Below are 20,935 nucleotides of genomic sequence, written 5' to 3'. Positions count from 1 at the left end.
AATTTTAGAACTCATAAGGCTTCGTGGGCAATTTGGTCATTAGCTTTACCAATAATGTTGCAATACATTATGCAGGAAAAGTCACGTCTTTTATTGCTTTAACTGTGTTCTACTATATTCATTCAGAATGGGGCTTTTACAGAAATACCATAGCATGTGCTGAACAATGAGGGGCCAAACAGAAACTGAGATTTGTGAAGAATTTGTAAGACATTTTGAACCAGTATTATTTCAGTATCATTTACAAAATCTTAAACAGCTTGTGCCATAAAAGTGGAAATTTCAGTATTTTTTATTAAAATAAATGCATAGGTATTGTTCCCATTCTGAGTGACCAGTCCAGATGATGTTAACTTGGCAGGTATACGCAGGATCAGCATGCAGGAACAGCATCATTTAAAAAATATTATTGCTCCCTAATTTCCTTACAAAGATCGCAGACACTTGTAATACCTTACCTGTTCATTGCTTTTCAACATGAGTTCCAATGCTTTGAACATCTTTTTGAAACCTTAGTGCCAAGCAGACCTCCCAAAAGTTTCCATACTGAATGTGAAGGTTTCTCAGCATTAGTTCACCCAACTCCTGATACAAGTTTTTCAAGTTTCCCTGAAAATCTCTTGCATCTTAAGAGATAGTAAACACATTCATTTGTACTGAATGACCCAGAATCTGTGTTTCAAATATTGCCATTTTTACATGCTACTTGATAACCATTTATGGTAAGAGCCGTAGTTGGAAAAAAGTTTCCCCTCTAAAAGGTTCACTTACTGCACTGACTCCTTGCAGAAACCAAGGCTCCTCCTACATAGAATCCTCAGTAATTGAAGAGTCAGTGGAAGTCCAAAATTTGGCAAAATTTTCAAACCCTACACACCATCATATCTCTTTCCTGGAGCTGCCTTCTGCATTTCCAGTTGGGTGAAAAGGCACTGACATAGTTCAGGAAGTTCACACGTCCCAGTTCTGCACCTTTGGGACTATTGCTTGGGTTTGATATTTAACTCTTTTTTTTGATAGTTGCCAAGGCTGCTGTTTATCTTTGGTATTACTCATTCACCTTGAAGATATACAGTCATTCTTGCCCACACACCAGAAGTACAAGGGTCTGGTTCAAACCTCTTTCAAGGCTTTACTTCCATAATGGCTGATGAAACTGAGGAATCTGTTCCTTTGCTTCCACTGCAGGTGGCACCTCTGACCTGTGATCTGTTTAATGCTAATCAGGTAGGGATTTGTGTTTTGTCTGTACTGGAACAAAGTGCAACAAATATGACACAATCCCCAGTGTCATAAAATGCATCTTTGCTCAGATATGCCTGCAGGTTTCACTGTTGTGCATTACTTTATCTTCTGTTCTGAATTGCAACCCTCAGCACAGTTCTTACTTGGAGTAAGAACCATGTCATAATGTCTTTTTTCCGTCTTTGTGTACTTGTGGCCAAAACCCATCATGCCACCCTTCAGAAAAACTGATACAAAAACTATTTAGTTCATACAGCCTGTGAAAATTAACTCCCTGTAGGAAGCAGTCATCAATATTCACTTGCAAGTGTCTTTGAATTGTACTTCATACTGCACTTTTTTTTTCCTTCCAAAGTAAGGGCCAAAGATGTTTCTTTGAATCCATCAACAGTTAATAAAAATGTGATGCACTTGACTCGCACCAGGAGAGGAAATTTAGGATCATGGGTGTGGTTGTGATGTGTATTCCTGTGATCTGTATTCTTTTATTACGCTATAATGTTGCGGCTTTTGGGAGATATTTTTTCCTCTCTAAATTGAAATTATTTCATATGGTGTATTACGTTTGAATGCTACAACAGCATACAAGCTAATGTTTTATGTTTTTATGCCACCGCTGCCAACCTCCACAATCTCAAAAGCATAGGTATTACTGCTCTTGTACCTGCTCCTGTCTTGTGGTAATGCCGTACTTGTTTATTTCCAACACCCTTTTATAATTGGCCTGTGTTCCCTTTGCAATTAAAAAGCAAAAGTGTAGGAATGGATACAGTTGCACTTACGGGAACAAAGGATAAGTCCTACTTTGTTACTGCTGTTGAGGACATAGATTTTACCTTGGACCCTCTAGCACAGTATTGGAGTTTATTATTTATTCACAAAATTGGTTGCTACACTGACACCATACCTAATGCAAGTACACCAAAGGAAGGAAATGAAAATCTTGGAAATTTTTGAAGTCTTCTTGCTTATATCTGCTTCCTGTTTTCCTACTTCCTCTCTTCCCACCTTGCTCTAAAGTATTACCTTTCCCAGACCAGAAGGTGCAGCACTTTTGCATACCGTTCAGCCAAAAGGGAGGCGCTTCTCAATGTCATTTTTGGCAACATTGAAAAGCACACTCATCTCCCAGTTTAATTTATTTTATATTTTGTAATTGTATCAAAAAGGCTGGAGGAAATCTTTGTCTCAGGGTCATGGCAACATTTCAGTTCGGAATGATAGCCAAAATTGATATTGTATCTTCATGATGTCATCCTGTTCATTACATCATCCCTGATTTGCTGTCACTGTATGACTAATTGAGGGGGGGGAATCAGTGCTGTGAGGAAAGAAAGAAAATGGTACAGCAGACTTGGTAAATGGTACAGCAGAGTGCAAACATTGGCATAAAGAAGGGGGTGGGGAAACATTCCTGCATATATTTTTTAGGAAATACTTTGGGACTCGAATCCAAATGTATTACATTCTATCCAAAAACCAAATCGGAAGACTATCTGACACAGCCATATTATTTCAAAGCCGCAACTTCATGCCATGAAGCTCTTCTTAAGGGAAAGGTGCTGTGGCAGAAGGAGAAGCTTCTACTTACTAAATGCCCTAGTGGAAGGAAAAGATGTGTATCAGTAAAAAGCACATGAATCCTAATGTGCTTGTGCGTTCCTTGTTAAAATACTGAATGTAAATTGCAGATTTTAAAACATTTTTATATCTCTTCAGGTTGTAAAGAAGCTTCAGATAGAAAAGTGATGGGAAAATGTTGGGGAACGAGGAGACTAATAGGTTGAAATTTACCAAAGCTCTTGCCCCCAAGAGCTGATTCATTTTTTATTTTTGGCACATTAGTAAATAGCAATATCAAGTAAGAATATTGTAGACAAAATTATTGAGGTAAATTAACTTTGGCATTTGTCGCATATGTAGAAATCGTACACTAATTAACTGAATACAGGTAACTGATATCTGTCTAATTAGCATAATTACCCCTGAGGATTGTAACACTAACTGCCCTGCCTAACATGCTTTCTTTCTGCTTCATCTACAAGTGCACATTTACCATTTATCACTTCTTTTTCTTACAGTGTGACTGTTATCATTAATTGCCCCTGTATGTTAGATGCTCTGCTGGTCTTTAGATCCTTTCAGCTGAATCTTTCCTTTATTTCACATGCTGCCCTTTAGTAATATAATTTTATTATCCCTATAACCGGCAACTTCATGGGGCTTCTGGCGATGTCCTGTCTGGGCACAGGCGGGGCCCACGCCCACTTAGCTTCAGCAGTGCTGCAGCATCAAATGCTGCCAGACTACTCACTGGGCTCTGCCCTTTACGATTACAACATGGAATATGCATGTTGCATGCAGGTTCTTATGGATCTGGGATTTTTAAAATTACGTTTGTAGAATGACAACGTTGAAAGACGGCGTAATGAAAGCAGCGATCGAAGATGCAACGATAATCCCGGTTCAGCCTCTAACGGGCAGCCACAGCACAGCACTCGGCAAGTGGTGGAACAAGATGATGATGACGATGATGAAGAGCTGACGCTGAAATACGGGGCAAAGCATGTGATTATGCTGTTTGCACCAGTCACGCTTTGTATGGTGGTAGTTGTTGCAACCATCAAGTCTGTCAGCTTTTATACGCGGAAGGATGGACAGCTGTATGTATTATTATTTTTCCTTTTTGCTCTGATGTCCTCTGATATCTACCCCTTTTTGTGTTCTGCCATTACACCAGTCTCTTCCTCTAGCTGCTTTTCTCCCAGCCATGCTCTGAGACTAGAAATGAGCTCTACCAGGAGAAAAGCAACTAGGGGGGGAGGCAGTTTTGGAGGGGAAGAATAAAGCTGCTTCTTCCTCCCACTTCTCTTCTTTAGATCATTCTGGACCCAGGTCCCACTTTAAATGACCCATATTATAATACTGTACACTGTTACATCTAGTTATACCTTCAGTGACATTCTGTGAACCAAAGGATAACTTGAGGTTTCTCATTTTATAATGACATGCAACATTGCTCCTATTGTTGCATTCCCATGTAAAGTCAAGTTGCACCTAGTACTTTATAGATAAATAACCCAAGTTTTTATTCTATATGCTCAAGTCCTCAGTCTTAAGGTTGTTTTTTAGCATGGTAATCTTTTATTAACCTCACTACAAAAAGTAAGCTTTCTGACTACAACGTATTTCCTGTGTCTGCCTTTAGTTTTGTTCACAAGTGAATGAAATATTAAATTGTAATTCATTCCGTATCCACTAGATGGTGTGGGCATAAAGGCATTACAATGGAACCTTGGTTCTCGAACGGCTTAGTTGACGAACAAATCAGCTCCCGAATGCCAAAATCCCGGAAGTAAGTGTTCCGGTTTTCAAATGTTTTTCAGAAGCCAAACATCTGATGCGGCTGTTGGCTATTTTTTCCCGGGGCGCCAGCGCCAATTGGAAGGCGTGCCTTGGTTTTCGAACGTTTCGGGAGTTGAACTGACTTCCAGAACAGATTAAGTTCGAGAACCAAGGTTCTACTGTATTTAGAAGAATTATGGCTCAGAGTATGTACTTTATGTGCTAATGCTTGCTTATTTGTTGAACTCTCCCTAGGGTTGGTCTCTTGCGCTTAGTCAAAAACTTACTACAGTTTAAGAACGCATTCATATTGCACAAATTTCACCTTTTACTTTTTATCTGTGTTCTATTGCAGCATCTACACCCCATTCACGGAAGATACAGAAACAGTTGGACAAAGGGCTCTGAATTCTATTCTCAATGCTGCCATTATGATTAGCGTCATCATTATCATGACCATACTCCTGGTTGTGCTTTATAAGTACAGGTGCTATAAGGTGAGCTCAGGTTTACTCTTACTGTATCGAGGCTATTATTGAAGTCTTCAGCATGTCTGTCTCATTGTTTCTAATAGCATACCTGGAATATTTTCAGCATACAAAGAGCCAAAATATTTTCAGCATACAAAGAGTTGCTAAAACAGTGCCTAAGCTAAAGATCAACTGTGATAGAGCAGCACAGGATGATAATAATAAAGATAGCTGCTTTTTTCGATATTTCACTATAGATAAGGATAGTTATGAATATTTAAATTGGCAACTAATGTGTATTTTTGACTTTAATTTAGTGGGCCTGTTTTCAGGGAAAGAATAAATATTGAATTAAATTAAAGCACCCTTTAAAAGCTGGGAATAATATGGAAATGTGCAAAAAAAAAAAAAAAAACCCACCCCAACCTATTAGAGAATGGTTTTGTTGCATGCACTCCAATCTCTGATCGGTAAGAGACTCCAGGGGTCCCAGTGCTTACCCAGGCTTTAGTTTTCTTGGAATGAAGGTCAATGGGGACTGTAGTGTCTTTGGGATATATTGCTTTATTTATACATATATACTACATGAGAATAAGATGGAAGGGCTCAGAGCATTAACAGTCTAGGTTGGAGGGGGAGGGGGAGGGTCACCAAAGTCATAGTTCTGGATTCAGCACACAAAGCAGGTCAAGCTGCTGTGTCTCTCCAGCTTCCTCCTCTAGCTTCAGACCAGACTTAAGACAAAGGGCTCACTCTTTATTGATGTTTTCCTTGATCTTGTACTCCTAGGATGATGTAACGTTCAGCCAGGGGGCAAAGGCCCATGCATTTGTCTCTATAGCAGTATGGTCACTCTTGCCTTGTGTAGCTGAAGGGTGCTTCCAAGCCCAGCTAATCTTACAGAGAGACTGGCTTGACTGGTTCAGTGGTTCCCTCTGCTAGATTCCAACCTAACAGATACATCATCACCGACTTGGAAGGGACCCACAGGCATCATCCAAACCACCAGCCCAGTCCTGTAACAGGTTATTTGGACCTCTTGTAGTCTTTATTTGTCCATAATGTTGGTTCTCCCTCCCTTTGTCATGGACTGCATGTACTTACGAAATGAACACATTTTACTGTGGAATATATATGTACTCCACTCTGTCAAGTATAACCATCTCCCTATGGCACGTTAAGCCAAACCTTGGCTTAGTTGCCACACACACTCAGCTAAAAAACCCCAAAAGGAGCCAATCACCTGTGACGTGAACCAGGTTCTTGTCTTATTGACCAACAAATGACAGTTTTCTTTTTTTATTAGTAGTTTAGGTGTATGTAAAAAGAAAAAAAAAATCCAGAAAAACAGGCTTCAATTTTCATTATTATATTCCTTGTGTATAGTAAAATTATACTGTTGTTTTTTGTGTTTTCAGGTGATCCATGGGTGGCTCATCGTTTCTTCACTCTTCTTGCTTTTCTTTTTCTCATTCATTTACTTAGGGTAAGTTTACAAGTATTTTGATCTTTAGAAATGTTAGTAAGTAAGAGGATTAGCAAATTTTTGTTGTCTTGTAAAGTCTATACCCCTTGTAAAAAGTAAATATTGAAGTACATCTGGAGTAAAGAATACCACGGGTGCAACACTGCAAAGCTTTGTGTATATTTCCCTGGACATTCCTCACAGCGAGGAACTAAGTAATTCTCGAAGTCTTGTAGTCTGAGCTGTAGAGGAGTGTGCTTCTCAATCAAGACTAAAATAGAGATATTCAACCTTGGGTCCCTAGATATGTTGCAAGTCACATTATCTTAGACCATGGGTAGTCAAACTAAGGCTCGGGGGCTGGATCCGGCCCAATCGCCTTCTAAATCTGGCCCGCGGACGGCCCAGGAGTCAGCATGTTTTTATATGAGTAGAATGTGTGCTTTTATTTAAAATGCATCTCTGGGTTATTTGTGGGGCATAGGAATTCGTTCATCCCCCCCCCAAAAAAATATATATAGTCTGGCCTGCCACAGTGTCTTGAGGGACAGTGGACCGGCCCCCTGCTGACCCGTGTCCTAGACCGTAGGTTAAGCTGGCTGGGCTTGGTAGGAACTAGGAACATTTGGAGCCCCAGAATTGAAGAAGTCTTCTCTGGAACATGAGTGAATGGTGTTCAGTTATAGCGTAGAACACTTACATGTCTCACTGTTGTGATTACTTTTCCAGTTACGGAGATTAGAAGGAGGTAAAAGGCAATAAAACAATGTGATGCACAAGCGAGCCTAAAAGCATGACACCACATTTGAAATGAAACTTGAATCCTGTGTTTCTTCTAAATGAATTCCCCACCCCTAAGCTTTAAATCTAGGCTAGGAAATGAAGAAGAAACTTTGAGCTTGCTGCACAAAATGCAAACATAATTTGCAGGGTTGATGGTTGCTGTTTCTTCTCCACCATTCTTTGCGTAACAAGTTTTTCTCATAATCTTGTGTGTGTGTCCAATAGGGAGGTTTTTAAGACTTACAACGTTGCCATGGACTACTTTACCCTAGCGCTCATGATCTGGAACTTTGGAGTGGTGGGAATGATCTGCATTCACTGGAAAGGCCCTCTCCGGCTCCAGCAAGCCTATCTCATTATGATAAGTGCTCTAATGGCCCTGGTATTTATCAAATACCTCCCTGAATGGACTGCCTGGCTCATCTTGGCAGTGATTTCAGTGTACGGTAAGATCCTTCAAACACATCTTTTACTAGGAACAACATTGACTTACTCTGCTTTTTTCCACTTTTATATTTAATGCCTAGAAAACTAGAATCAAGAACCAGACCCTTTTACTTGTGTCCTTTTGAAGTCTAAGAAATCATACTGTGAGTCTGTAGAATACTTTGATTATTCTTCCGTGTGTGGACTATTCCATCACAAGAACAAAGCATTTATTTTCCCCAATCCTTTGCCCTCAAGGCAGCCTGTCTCTGGTGAAATGAGATAGGTGATGCTAATGGGAGAGAGATATCATTCTCAATACCTAAACTCAGAAGACCTCTGAAAAAGAGGGAACTAGAACTTTTCCATATTTTGCTGCTTGATAGCAGCCAGTCCTAAGAAGAATCTCTTAACAAAAAATCTCATAACAAAAAAATTTGTTATGGAAAATATCTAGTAACAACAACTCTTCGTAGTTTGCAGTTAATAAATTAATACCGTCTTATCTTTTATGACATACTTCCTCCTTGGTGATGCTGGACTAGGTTTACCTTTGATCCAGCATGACTTTTCTTAAGTTAAGTTGCTCTCATTCTAAAAAGAAAGAAAAGGGGGAAAGAGCAGATTTGCGCAGGCCATGTGACAAGTTTCTTCCCAAGCTTGATCTGAGGTGAGAATTGTGATGTCTTTGCAGCACTGAACAGTAGAGAACACAAAGAGCAGCCAAATTCCCCAATGACTAAAACATAAATTACTGTAGGAAAGTGTTCATTTATCACTTTAGTTAAGCGTTTAGAACAAAATCTACTTTTAAGTATAACAAACATGTCATTTTTTTTTATTTGCACTCTTGTTTCCCCCCAAGACAGCAAGGTATGATGTAAAGGGATGATTCCTCAGGTTTTGCCTTTCATAATTTTTGAATACTTACATCAGGTTTTGGCTAATGCTAAACACCTCTAGTTTTTGAGCCAGATCACATTTAAATGTAAGCTTTACCTTTTTCAAGTGGGAACAGGAGCTTGGCAGCCTTTTGAGATATACACACAGTGTAAAACAGGTTTGTGAATGTCACATGCTTTCTCCTCAAATTGTATTTGTTCAGGAAATCCAAATGACCTTTATAAAGCATTCTTGTTCTTCTGCATAAGATGTACAGAAACAAAGGTTGCACATAAACACAGATGTTCCGTGTCACAAGATTATGCAGATTTGACAGTACCATCATATAACACTCTGTCATCATTCAGATTCTGCACTCAAAATTTGTTTGTTATGCATAAAGGCAATTTATATAACTGTTAATAACATCTGTGCTGAATATGAAAAGAATTGCCAGATCACGTGGAAATACACATTTGCATCTGCGTAAGACTGTAAGTGAGGATGTTTCGTTCAGGAAGAGTAGATGTTTTTCACACTATTGAATTTCAGGCATATCTGATATTTGTGTGTGTGTGTGTGTGTGTGTGTGTGTGCGCGCTGCTAAACAAAGTGATGGCATTTAATTTGGTAAAGAGTGTCTAAGTGTCTTAAAATGACATAGTTCTAGAGATAGCCATGTAATGTTCAATTTTAAAAAGAACCCGGAGAAGAGGCTGTGTCATGTACATGCTGTAAAGGTAGTTTTATTCTTTGATATGTGAGCTAAAACTATTGAATGCCCAGGTGCTAACATGTTTTTGAAGCCTGCCAGAAGCAGCCACATAGGGTGGAGCAGGAATAGATTTAAGCCCCAGAGGCCACATTGAAATGGAGGACAGCCATCATTTGCTAAGTATGCCTTGCCTCACTAGTTAAGTCAGTTAATAAAGATGCCTGAACTTTTTGGTATCCATGGAGGGAACTTAGAAATAATCAGACTGGAAAGCTCATAAACAGATACATTACTCTGGTTGCTGCATATATATTTTTTCAAATAAGACTTTATCTTCACAATTGTGAGACCTGTGAAGATTTGGTTACTGTAATATTTTGTCCACAATGTGGAGAGATATACAGGCAGTATCCTAGCACATAACCTGAAATTTTCTGTAAGACTTCTTCCTGCAGGAGCACTGAACTGCTTACTAAGCTCTTTACCTGATCTTTGACATCTGAGGCACAGTTTTTACTATTATTTATTAAATTTGTATATCGCCCTTCATCCAAAGATCACAAAGCAGTTCCCAACATAAATATCCAAAAGGAGAACACAAAATATATAATAAAACAAAAACAAACCAATTATGCCCCCCCCCCAAAAAAAACACATTTAAAAGGCAGTGGAATATTAATCAGCAAAAGGCCTGGTTATAGAGAAACGTTTTCGCCTGGTGCCTAAAGATATATAATGAAGGTGCCATGCAAACCTCCCTGGGGAGAGCTTTCCACAAATGAGGAACTGTTTTTAGGACTCACCCTACTCTTTTTATGTAATTTATTTTTACTGATTTTAATATGGTATTTTTATACTGTTGCAATCCACCCTGGTGTCCTACGGTGACTGCTGAGGTGTAAGCAATCTCCACTTTTAAGAAACTGTATTGCTAAAGTTTAGTTTTTTTCTGGACAGGAGTTTTTTCTGTGTGTGTTGACCCCAATGTTGGTGTCTTTCAGATCTGGTTGCTGTATTGTGTCCTAAAGGACCTCTTCGTATGCTAGTTGAAACCGCTCAAGAAAGAAATGAGACTTTGTTCCCAGCACTCATTTACTCATGTAAGTATACAGAGTTGAGTTTTATATTCTGCAGCCTACTCCCAAACTATGGATATTAAAAATCCATCTGATTTTCTGCTGAAGTTGTGTGATGCTAGATGTGCAGCTGTGTTGTCGCGTTTTCATTTCTTTGGGACTCAGATCTGCTGTTGGCTCAAGAGCTTGGAACGTGTGCTGCGTAGGATGTCCCAAGATGAAAAGAACATTATGTTCTACCTTAATTAAAAATGGAAAGAGAGAAAAAGGATTTGGCCTGGTCAAAACACCTCTAATTGTTTTTAGCAGTACAGTGGTGCCTCGCAAAACGAAATTAATCCGTTCCGCGAGTCTCTTCGTCTAGCAGTTTTTTCGTCTTGCGAAGCAAGCCCATTGACGGCTTAACAGATTAGCGCTATTAGCGGCTTAGCGGCTTTTAGTGGCTTAGCGGATCAGCTGATAAGCGGCTTAGCGGCTTAGAAAAAAGGGGGGGGGACCCGCAGGAACTTGCAAGACATTTTCGTCTTGCGAAGCAAGCCCATAGGGAAATTCGTTTTGCGAAGCGCCTCCAAAACGGAAAACCCTTTCATCTAGCGGGTTTTCCGTTTTGCGAGGCGTTCGTCTTGCGGGGCACCACTGTATTAACTTACTGCATTTATATCTTTCTTCAGTGGATCCAAGGCTGGCCCTGTTTACAAGCATTTATAAAGATACAACTGAAAAATACAAAGTTCATCTTAGAAATTTGGGAGATCTCTACCCATTGATTTGTATGTAACTTTCAAGGATTCCTTTCAAGGATTCCAATGTTCAACATTGAAAGTAGAACATTGTTACACCCTGCAATTTCATGCACATAGCAGTACAAATGATTTTATGGTTACGAAACTATACAAATAAAACACACGTGCCTGTCTATTTGGAGTAAGTCAATCTGATTACTTTATACTAATCCGAATGATTCTACCACGGGTGTCTACTATGCATTTGTACTGGCAAATTTCTTTTTTTAAAAAATAAATAAATAGCCTAATCATACTTCTATTTGATTTTGACATTTTGTTTCAAATTAAAATTGCATTATAGTTTTATGCAATAGAGAGCGTTTTTTTTTAATCAGCTGGACTTACGACTAGCCGCTCCAGCACTCATTTACTCATGCAAGTGATTTAATGGTAGCTGTGCGGTTAACAAACAGAGAAAACAGCCTGGTTACTGTCGTCTTCCATTTTTTGCTATATTTATTTGTTTATTTAAAATAATTTTTATGCTTCCCTTCAAGCTCAGTAGCAGATGAAACGTCTTGCTGGCTTACAATCTAAACACCAGGTTTACAACAGGGATTGGGAGGGGAGAAGGGTTAAACAAAACCAGTCACTGGTTCCTGAAGTTACAAATGGCATAATGGAACCCTGGAAGAAGAAAAAAACCTTAAAAATATACTTTCCTGTAATTGACGTGTAGTTAAAAAAATTAAAAATAGGTAGCAGCAGTTAATTAAGGATATCTCTGATTTTTCCAATAGCAACAATGATATGGCTGGTGAACATGGCTGAAGAAGATCCTGAATCTCAAAAGACAGCCACCAAAAACTCCACTTACGATAAACAAGGTGGGGTTTTTCATCTTTGCTTAGTTTAGTTCTTTTCACAATGACTTACCGATCAACTTACAAGTGACCCTCCTTTGCTAATAAAAAGTACTTTACTCATGTACAAGGATTTTATGAAATTGTATTAAATAATTTTGCTTTCTGTGATTGGTACAACTATACTGGAATGGTAGTTGGCGCAATGACACATAATGTTAATTCTTCTGGAATCCCATGCTCTTTTCCTTTCATCTCCATATCTCCTGCAGACATGGAACAAAAATCCTAAATAACAGTTACAACAAGGACATAAACATAAAGTACTATTCTGTTAAAGATAGTTTTCACAATGTTTTTAGATGTCCAAAACATTGGATTCCAACTGTAAAATTAATCCTACAATGTATTTTATTATAATTATTATTTATTAAATTTGTATATTGCACTTCATCTGAAGATCACAGAGTGGAAGTTCTGTTACATGAGCAGAGGTTGTTCTGTTCATGCAATAATTTTTTTGGGATTCAGCCCATTTTCTCTTTTCAGTTACAGCAAATCAGAGCCAGAATGCAAGTAGTGAGGCAGATGATGGAGGATTCAATCCGGAATGGGTGCAGGAACGAGATCGTAGAATAGGGAATCATGAATCAACCCCTGAATCGCGACAACCTGTTCAGAATCTTCCCAGTAATTCACCAGCAAGTGATGAAGACCCAGAGGAAAGTAAGTAACATTGCCATATAAATATATGCTCACTTTGTTGTTGTTATTTAGTCGTTTAGTCGTTTCCGACTCTTCGTGACCCCATGGACCAGAGCACTGCTTGAGTTGTATTGAATGGAATGAAAATACAGAGGCCCTCCTGTTTTCTGTTAATTGAATGTTATGATTCCAAAAACCTTGCCAAGGTGCTGATTATCCTAAAAAAATAAAGCTAACTCATACAGAAACCATAAACATAGGTTCAATTATAAGGTTGCATCATAATTAGACACATGTAACTTTATAAAAATCATTATAAGAATTTTGTAGGAGACACGAGGCACTGAAGCAATCTTCCAAGCAAGCAAACTTATCATTTTATGCACAAACTGCAAGCTCCGAGCAAATTATTTGCTTTCTAGGCAGAAAAACTGAAGTTGTCTTTTACCAGAAAGTTGTAATCAAGTAAGATGCATGATGAATGTGCCATAATTTCAGTCAAGGACTTCCCACTTGATGATACCACTTACATGGCAGGGAGATGACTAGGAAACATGAGGGTAGAAGCATAGAGGTATGTCAGGCAGTATTTGTAATGTCGTGGGAAGGCAGTAATGTAGTACCTGACCACACTGTTAAGCCCACTGCCACTACAATTTCCTGCAGCTTCTTGGAAGCAAGGAGAACACTGAGCTTACTGTGGAGTCAGAGGCTGCAGTCTGCCTCTCTACATCATGGGTGGAGGACCTTTGGCCCTCCAGATGTTGAACTGCAACGTCCATCATCCCTAGCCATTGGCCATGCTTGCTGAGGCAGATGGGGGTTATATTCATCAATATCTTGAGGGCCAAATGTCGTCCCCCCCACCGCCTCTCCAAGTTCTACCCTATGATTCTCGGTCATCTGTTTCCACTCAGTCTGAAGCTGTACACTTAATTTGCATATGCTGATGTGGATGTTGTTGAGCGTCCACCCACCCCCCCGATTTCCGTTCTAGTGATGTGCACTCACTCATCTTCTTGAGAAATAAAACTTCCAAGAAATAATTTGTGTTTCTGCTTTTTCCAACTCCCTGTTTTGGTTCTTAATTGACTCAGTGGAGTTGAAATCCTGGGACTTTGACCATATTTATTCAGGTCACATCTGCTTGATATGAAATAACAAGCATTCGGCACATTGCCGTAATATCGCCAAGAGAACTCATGGAAGGGCAGCAGGAAGAACCAAAATACTTTTAGCTGCTTAAGATGGCCTTGATTTCAGGGTTGAATGACAGGAGTCATTTTGTGCCATTGCTTAGTTCTTCTCCTTTTCCTCTGCAGGGGGAGTTAAGCTTGGCCTAGGGGACTTCATTTTCTACAGTGTCCTAGTCGGCAAAGCCTCGGCGACGGCCAGCGGAGACTGGAACACAACTCTAGCCTGTTTTGTAGCCATTTTAATTGTGAGTATAATATTAAGGTAGCAATGTTAACGTCCCACTCTAAGTAGCAAAGTGAAGGGGATTCTAGAGATCACATTTCAGAGCTCTATTCTGTGGGATTTGTTTGTCTGCCTTGCCGGTCAGGCAGCCGCATTAGCCCTTCTTAAATGTGTGTTACCTTTGTTTTGTCCCCCTCAAAAATCAGTGGATGAATTGTGATAGATTCTGAACCTGGTATGTAGTTTATGTGAAGAATGTGCATACCCAATTCGAATTCTCTGCATGATGCTGAGCCACCAATACCTACCTGCCTGGTGGAAATGAGGCTTTTCAGCTTGCCACTCTGGGCTTTGATGATCAGTTGAAAGAGCCTCTACTCCCTGCAGATTCCAACAGCAGGCGGGCTCTGCTGTTTAACTGAGGGAAGCCGAGCTCAGAATCTGCCAACAGATAATACCCGGTGGCCATATCCATGTTGGATTTTCACTCAACAAGATAAAGTGTGTGAATCATCTGTAGAACATTCAGTGCAAATAATGTTTCTTGGAAGCAGGCAAACATAGCCTGTAGTATTTTGTGTTTGTTAGAGTTCCACTGTCTAATTTGTGTGTACTTTTTTGTCTTTTCCTCCCCAGGGCCTGTGCCTTACCCTCTTGCTGCTTGCCATTTTTAAAAAGGCCTTACCAGCTCTTCCAATCTCTATAACCTTTGGGCTCGTTTTCTATTTTGCCACAGATAACTTGGTGCAACCTTTTATGGACCAGCTTGCGTCCCATCAGTTGTATATCTAGCACACTCAGAGTTGATCACCCATGGACATTTGTAACGACTGTAGCAAATATGGGAGGGAGCAAAGATTTTTCCCTATTTCTTAACTGCCGCTGTGCTGGGCACTACTGGTTTCTTCTCTTCTTTTTTCAAAAAAGGGTCTCTTAATGAAAGGGTTATAGCACATTAAGTCTTCAGCAAACTTGAGTTATACATCTTTGAAAGGACCTTATGTACAAGATACCTATGCTTTCACCAGCAACACTTCTGTTTAGCATAGCGATTCCACCTCCACCCCACTGCTGAAGAGTGCTGAGAATTGTTGTGATGCTACAGAAAGGGAACTGGTAAATCAAACTGAGATATCTGGACCATTTGAAGTCAGCCTGGCTCCGGAACATCAACTCTTGCATCCCGGCTTCCACTCTGGGTTACCTGGAGAACAGTAACTGGACTTTGGATGAGAAGATTTATATCTTGTCTAAAGAAAAAGAAAAAATCATGCAAGTCATTCTGTGTGTTTTGTGTTGAATTTAAAAATTCCTAATTATCATTCTGGCACAAAACCCTGTGTGCAAATTTGCACATTTCTAGCATTCTTTGGCACAAAACACACACTTTCTGATTATGCTGCCACGTGTTCATCGGATTCCATTTACAACAGGTTCGTCATGAGATCAGAGGTGGGGTCCTTGTTTTTGAGACATTTTTAATCCTATATTTCTCCCTGTCCCCCCATAAAAATATGCTGAATATTTAATGTCCTTTCAGCATTATAATGAACATTTTAATCTATAGAAGAATGAGAGATTTGAAAAGCTGTAGAAAAGCAATGAAACACACTGCAACCAAAAACATTTATAGTTTTCTTTTCAACAGAGTGGTGAATTTTGGAATTCCATCTTGTTTTCTCAGACTTTTTTTTAGCATTTCTTGGGATCATTTAGTAAAATAGGATGTGTTTATACTGTAAAAGTAAAAAAGAGTAAATATTTATTTTATAAGACTGAGGGCTGACACATAACATTTACCCCCACAGGACTGTTATGTAGCAAACTCTGTGAAAGCATACATGTGAAAAATACTACATCTGAGCTCGTCACACATATGGGTTTTTCAGACAAAGTCTATATGCAAAATAAGTTCATCCTCTGGCCTACCCATTGGATAATTCCAGAAAAATTCTTGTGGTAACCACTTGTAGGGTAATTTTAAAAACAAACTTGTATTCTCCATTGGGAATCATTCCAGAAGTACTCATATAGAAGTGTTTGTTATGTTAGGGAAAAAAAAGACCTAAAACCTCCACAAAGACTATATTGGCTATGTTGGCTTTCTTCTTCGATTGCCTCGACTTGAGTGCCCTTGAGAATGTCAGATGCACCAGGCTGCAACCTAGAAAGTAGAACATCTCTATTGAAATGAGATGTACCTACCTACCTAATCCTGTAACACTGAATGGCTCACAATTACCTATTGAATTCAATTTGGATAAACATTAATAATGTGGAAAAACTTACTGTGGCTCTCGGGCTGAGATAAGCCAGAGCAAGCTGTGTAAATAACAGCTTTCTGTTTCCAATATTATTTGAGGAATAGGATCTGAAATGAACTACTGATTGTCAGATGATAAGCTGTTGGTGTTTTGTTTGTATTTGTACATTGTTCCTCACTTGAACATTTATCGGGGGGGGGGAGGGGAGAGAGACTCTGTCAGTATGATTCCTATAGAAGGAGATTGACAAAGTCTGATACTACAGTTGATACCCCAGATCTACATCTTAGCAGAGCAGTGCAGAGAGGTCATCTTACATGTGATGTTTATCTGCAGAAAGAAAGAAACTAGTCAGCGCCCGCAGAAACCAATAGAAGTCTTTACATGAATTTCAGGAGGCCCTGAGAAACTTGCTTAGAATTGACTCGCACTACTAGTTTTTGCACTGCTAAGATCAATTGCACCAAGTTTGTTAGGCCTCAGTGAAATGGGGAACCTATGTCTGTACAGGTTAGGACTATAGCGGAATGGCCTTCTGTGCAAAAATAAATAAATCCCTCCATTTAAAAAGACAACATTCCTCTTTCTGACTTGCTAGTTGTCTATCCTTCAAGTTAGAAAACTCAAGATGGAAAGTGTTTATTAACTAGTGCATCGAATACAGTAAACTTTAAATAAAGTAAACTAAGTGATCTCTTTTGGTCTTGGCTTGCACCTAGGAAATAAAAGTTGCACAAGAGTCTGAAACAAGATCACTCACTAATTGTATCTTGTGAAATATTAAAAGAATTGACTGCATTGCTGCCAGTTTCTTAATCAGTGGCAGCAACTAACATGGTTTAGGTTTAGTAACCAAAATCAAAACTTGGACACAAGAGATGTGTGTATTTAATATAATATTCATTTGGAAAGTTGTAACCCAGAAGAGGTTGCTAGGTACTAACAGCTTCTCAGGCAGGAGTAAGTCATTCAGTAATTTGAATTCACTTGAACACATTAGATTACAGTACCTTTCAAAAGACAAGACAACTGTAGTGTACTGTTTGGTTAGATATGAATATAGTTCCTTATTGAACAGGCCATCAAATTTGACCTTAGCACAGAAGTCAGTGTTCTATTGCGAGCTCTGGTATCTGCAATTCTGCATGGCTATTTTAAGGGGGATTGCTTGTAAGTTTGAAAATTCAAAGCAAGAGTTACAGGAGTACTACTGTGAATGTGGAGTTTCTCTGTCTTTTCCATATAATGGAATTTATTAATAGATTGGCGACAGAAATGGGGGAGGCGTCTGTAGCATACAGTATAGTAGCATTTTAGAATGAGGCATGTAAGTTCAAGTGCCATTTAGAAATGTTGGGTTAATGCAGTTTATTCAACCTTGATGGTTACCAAACTTTTAAGGGCTGTAGTAAGCTGAAAATAGCTGAATCTTCTTGAAGTACAAAGCACATCCTGGATGTCTTTGACTTGCAAGCTCTTGATATTACAGTTAGAGCAGTTGCTTTATGGTGTAGTAAAAGAAACAAATAATTGGGGTACATTACAGAGGATGATTAGAATGAAGAACATTTAAGGGTTTTTTGGTAAATTGTTTTGGCAGCTATGTGTAAAGGCCATTATCAAGAAATCTACAGTACTTGCATTTGTACAGTGGTGTGATTTTTTTAATCTCACAATATTGGTCTGTCAATGGGAATACTGGAAATGGGGTAGAGTTGAATTATTTTACACTCTAGCATTTTGTTTTTTGTTTTTTCCAAACACTGGTTTGTATATAACCTGAACTGAATGTGAATAAGTCTTTTTAAAACACGTTTCCAATTAAGATATCATTTTGATAGGTTATTGCAAATTTCCCTGTATTTATCTGATTATTAAAAATAAAAAATGCATGGATCCTATGACTTTTTCATTATTTTTGCCGAACACTTTTAATTCCAGAACAGATGAAAATCTTGAAGGGCACCTTGTCTAGTATTTGTGTAAAAAAACCCCAGCTAATATATTGCACCCACCTCTATTACTGTGGTGCACCATTCCAGAGATAGCTGTGTAGGAAGAAATATGCATAACGTTTAAAAATGCGAGTGGCTTAAAGCATATTTACTTCAATTGGAATTAAGTAAGGTCACCTGATCTGGAAAATCTTTGCCACACTCCAGATTGAGAACTGAGCAAAAATGCAAAACTTGCACGTTGAAGCCCTCTAGGATAAATAAATTATTTGGTCAAGCTAATTGAGATTGTTGTGGCAATTTTTATTTCATTTCAGGGAAGCTGCTCAAAATTTTTAGTAGAAAACATTCCTGTCAGTGATGGGCAATTTACAATGGGCAGAATCCAACTAACCCGTGCCATCGGGGCAAGGATTTGCAATGGTGCAACAGGACCTTTCTCCTCATCCCCTCCAGATACTCCTCAGATCTATTCCAGAGGGTTGGGGAAAGGCCTGGGACAAATTTGATGGACAGAGGAGAAGATTTAGTTGTGCAATCAGAAATACTTGCAGTGATTCATTTAGCAGGGTGTTTAATTCCTCTCCATGATGCCAGGTTAGCATTTATATAATGCCTTTTATATTCAATTTTGTTTTACAACAATGTGGCTGTTCCCATCTAGAACAAGAGTTCTCCTTATCCCTAGGACTAGAGTAGAGATGTCTGAAAAACCACCAGTCACAGTTACAAAATCTTGGTAAATGTGGGCACAGTTTGGTGTCATCGGTTCCCAATTACTGACATTTTCTACTGATACCTAATCCATCTTCAGAAATTTCTAAATCCTTTGCCGCAGCATTTTCCTTGTGGCAATGAGTTCCTTATCGACTTTCCTTCACACAGGCATTTGCTTTGGAGGCATAGTGACGCGGCTGCTTCATTTTAGGCAGAACCTGCTGCTCCAGAGGCTCTAACTGGAGAAAGCCTTTTTATTTTCTTTACTTAAATTAGTAAATTCATATCCCGCCCTTCATCTCCAAGGAGCCCAGGGCAGCAAACAAATCAGTTAGAAAACAATGCATTTTAAAACGCACATTTAAAAAATCAACCCAAAGCATGTAAAAAAACAACAACACTCATACCATCAAAGCTAGCAATTTCAAGGCTGCCAGGAGCAGACATTGAAAGTTAATAATTGGGAGAAGCAGATGAGCCACACCAGGGAAGGCATTTAACAAATTGAGGAGCTGCACCAACGAGCCCTTGTGGGACAGCATCAACTTGACCATATGACTTTGTAAGGTAAAGGTAAAGGTAAAGGGACACCTGACCATTAGGTCCAGTTGTGGCCGACTCTCGGGTTGCGGCGCTCATCTCACTTTATTGGCCAAGGGAGCCGGCATACAGCTTCCGGGTCATGTGGCCAGCATGACTAAGCAGCTTCTGGCAAACCAGAGCAGCGCACGGAAATGCTGTTTACCTTCCCGCTGGAGTGGTACCTATTTATCTACTTGCACTTTGACGTGCTTTTGAACTGCTAGGTTGGCAGGAGCAGGGACCGAGCAACGGGAGCTCACCCCGTGGGAGGGATTCGAACCGCTGACCTTCTGATCGGCAAGTCCTAGGCTCTGTGGTTTACTAACACTTTAAATTGGACCGGGAGGCTCAGTGGCAGCCAGTGCAGTGCTTTCAGGACTAGTGCCGCACGGTTCTAGCAGGCTTCCCCACACACCAGCTCACCAGCCACATCCTGCACTTGTTGCAGCCTCAAACACCTTCTTCTAGGGCAGCCCCATTTAGACTGCATTATGGTTACTCTTCCCACCCCCACAGGCCACTCAAAATATTTCTACCCATCTCCTGAAATTTATTTAACTCCCTTCTTAACCCCCTTCCCTTCACCACCAGTTGGTTTCGTCTCTCCTCCCTGATCCCTTTGCATTCATTTAGTCTGCCTGTAACAGATTTTCTCCCTTAGCATCTTCCTTTCTGTTCCCAGCTGGTTTGCTTATTTATATCATTAGTAATTCTTAACCTCTTATCTTGCTTTCTAATTTCTATCAACACCTCCTCTGGCCCTTACTTGAACCCACAGGAGACATGATTAAGACACGGAAACAGCTATACAGAAACGCAGAAAGGCAACTTGCATTTGAGCAAGAAAAAGTAGCCTTATTAGGACAAAATGTATATAGGTCACTGATGGAGGAGGAGGAGGAGTTTGGATTTGATATCCCACCTTTCACTCCCATTAAGGAGTCTCAAAGCAGCTAACATTCTCCTTTCCCTTCCTCCCCCACAACAAACACTCTCTGAGGTGAGTGGGGCTGAGAGACTTCAAAGAAGTGTGACTAGCCCAAGGTCATCCAGCAGCTGCATGTGGAGGAGCGGAGACGCGAACCCGGTTCCCCAGATTACGAGACTACTGCTCTTAACCACTACACCACACTGGCTCTCACACTGGGCGGAAATACTTCATGGACAGTCAAATAAATCATTAGTGTTTATAATACGAGAATAGCAAAATAAGGGCAAATGTTTTCTTCTTCTTTTCCCCAGTTCATTCTATACTGTTGAGTACTTTCATACTGGGGTAAATTTATCCTTTATGTGTT

General features: G+C 39.6%; 1 protein-coding gene across 3 annotated transcripts in view; it reads left to right on the top strand.

Moving 5' to 3' along the window:
- The window catches only part of PSEN1 (presenilin 1), a 29,391-nt gene extending 11,107 nt beyond the window's left edge, over window positions 1–18,284 (top strand). The window contains exons 3-12 of one of the 3 annotated variants that reach the window (XM_079990277.1): window positions 1,189–1,227; window positions 3,649–3,908; window positions 4,946–5,087; window positions 6,479–6,546; window positions 7,534–7,754; window positions 10,333–10,431; window positions 11,933–12,019; window positions 12,545–12,721; window positions 14,023–14,141; window positions 14,756–18,284. In XM_079990277.1, coding sequence (XP_079846403.1) covers window positions 1,189–1,227; window positions 3,649–3,908; window positions 4,946–5,087; window positions 6,479–6,546; window positions 7,534–7,754; window positions 10,333–10,431; window positions 11,933–12,019; window positions 12,545–12,721; window positions 14,023–14,141; window positions 14,756–14,911 — 1,368 coding nt within the window. In that variant the 3' untranslated portion in view covers window positions 14,912–18,284. Of the gene's footprint in view, window positions 1–1,188; window positions 1,228–3,648; window positions 3,909–4,432; window positions 4,601–4,945; window positions 5,088–6,478; window positions 6,547–7,533; window positions 7,755–10,332; window positions 10,432–11,932; window positions 12,020–12,544; window positions 12,722–14,022; window positions 14,142–14,755 lie in introns of those variants that run through there. The other 2 variants (XM_079990278.1, XM_079990279.1) reach the window with 2 other exon arrangements.
- The last annotated feature ends 2,651 nt before the right edge of the window (window positions 18,285–20,935 follow it).

The sequence above is a fragment of the Podarcis cretensis genome, assembly GCF_951804945.1.
Source record: "Podarcis cretensis genome assembly, chromosome: 1".
NCBI lineage: Eukaryota > Metazoa > Chordata > Lepidosauria > Squamata > Lacertidae > Podarcis > Podarcis cretensis.
The sequence above is the reverse complement of the archived record's forward strand: the minus strand, read 5'-3'. Positions and strand labels throughout refer to the sequence as shown.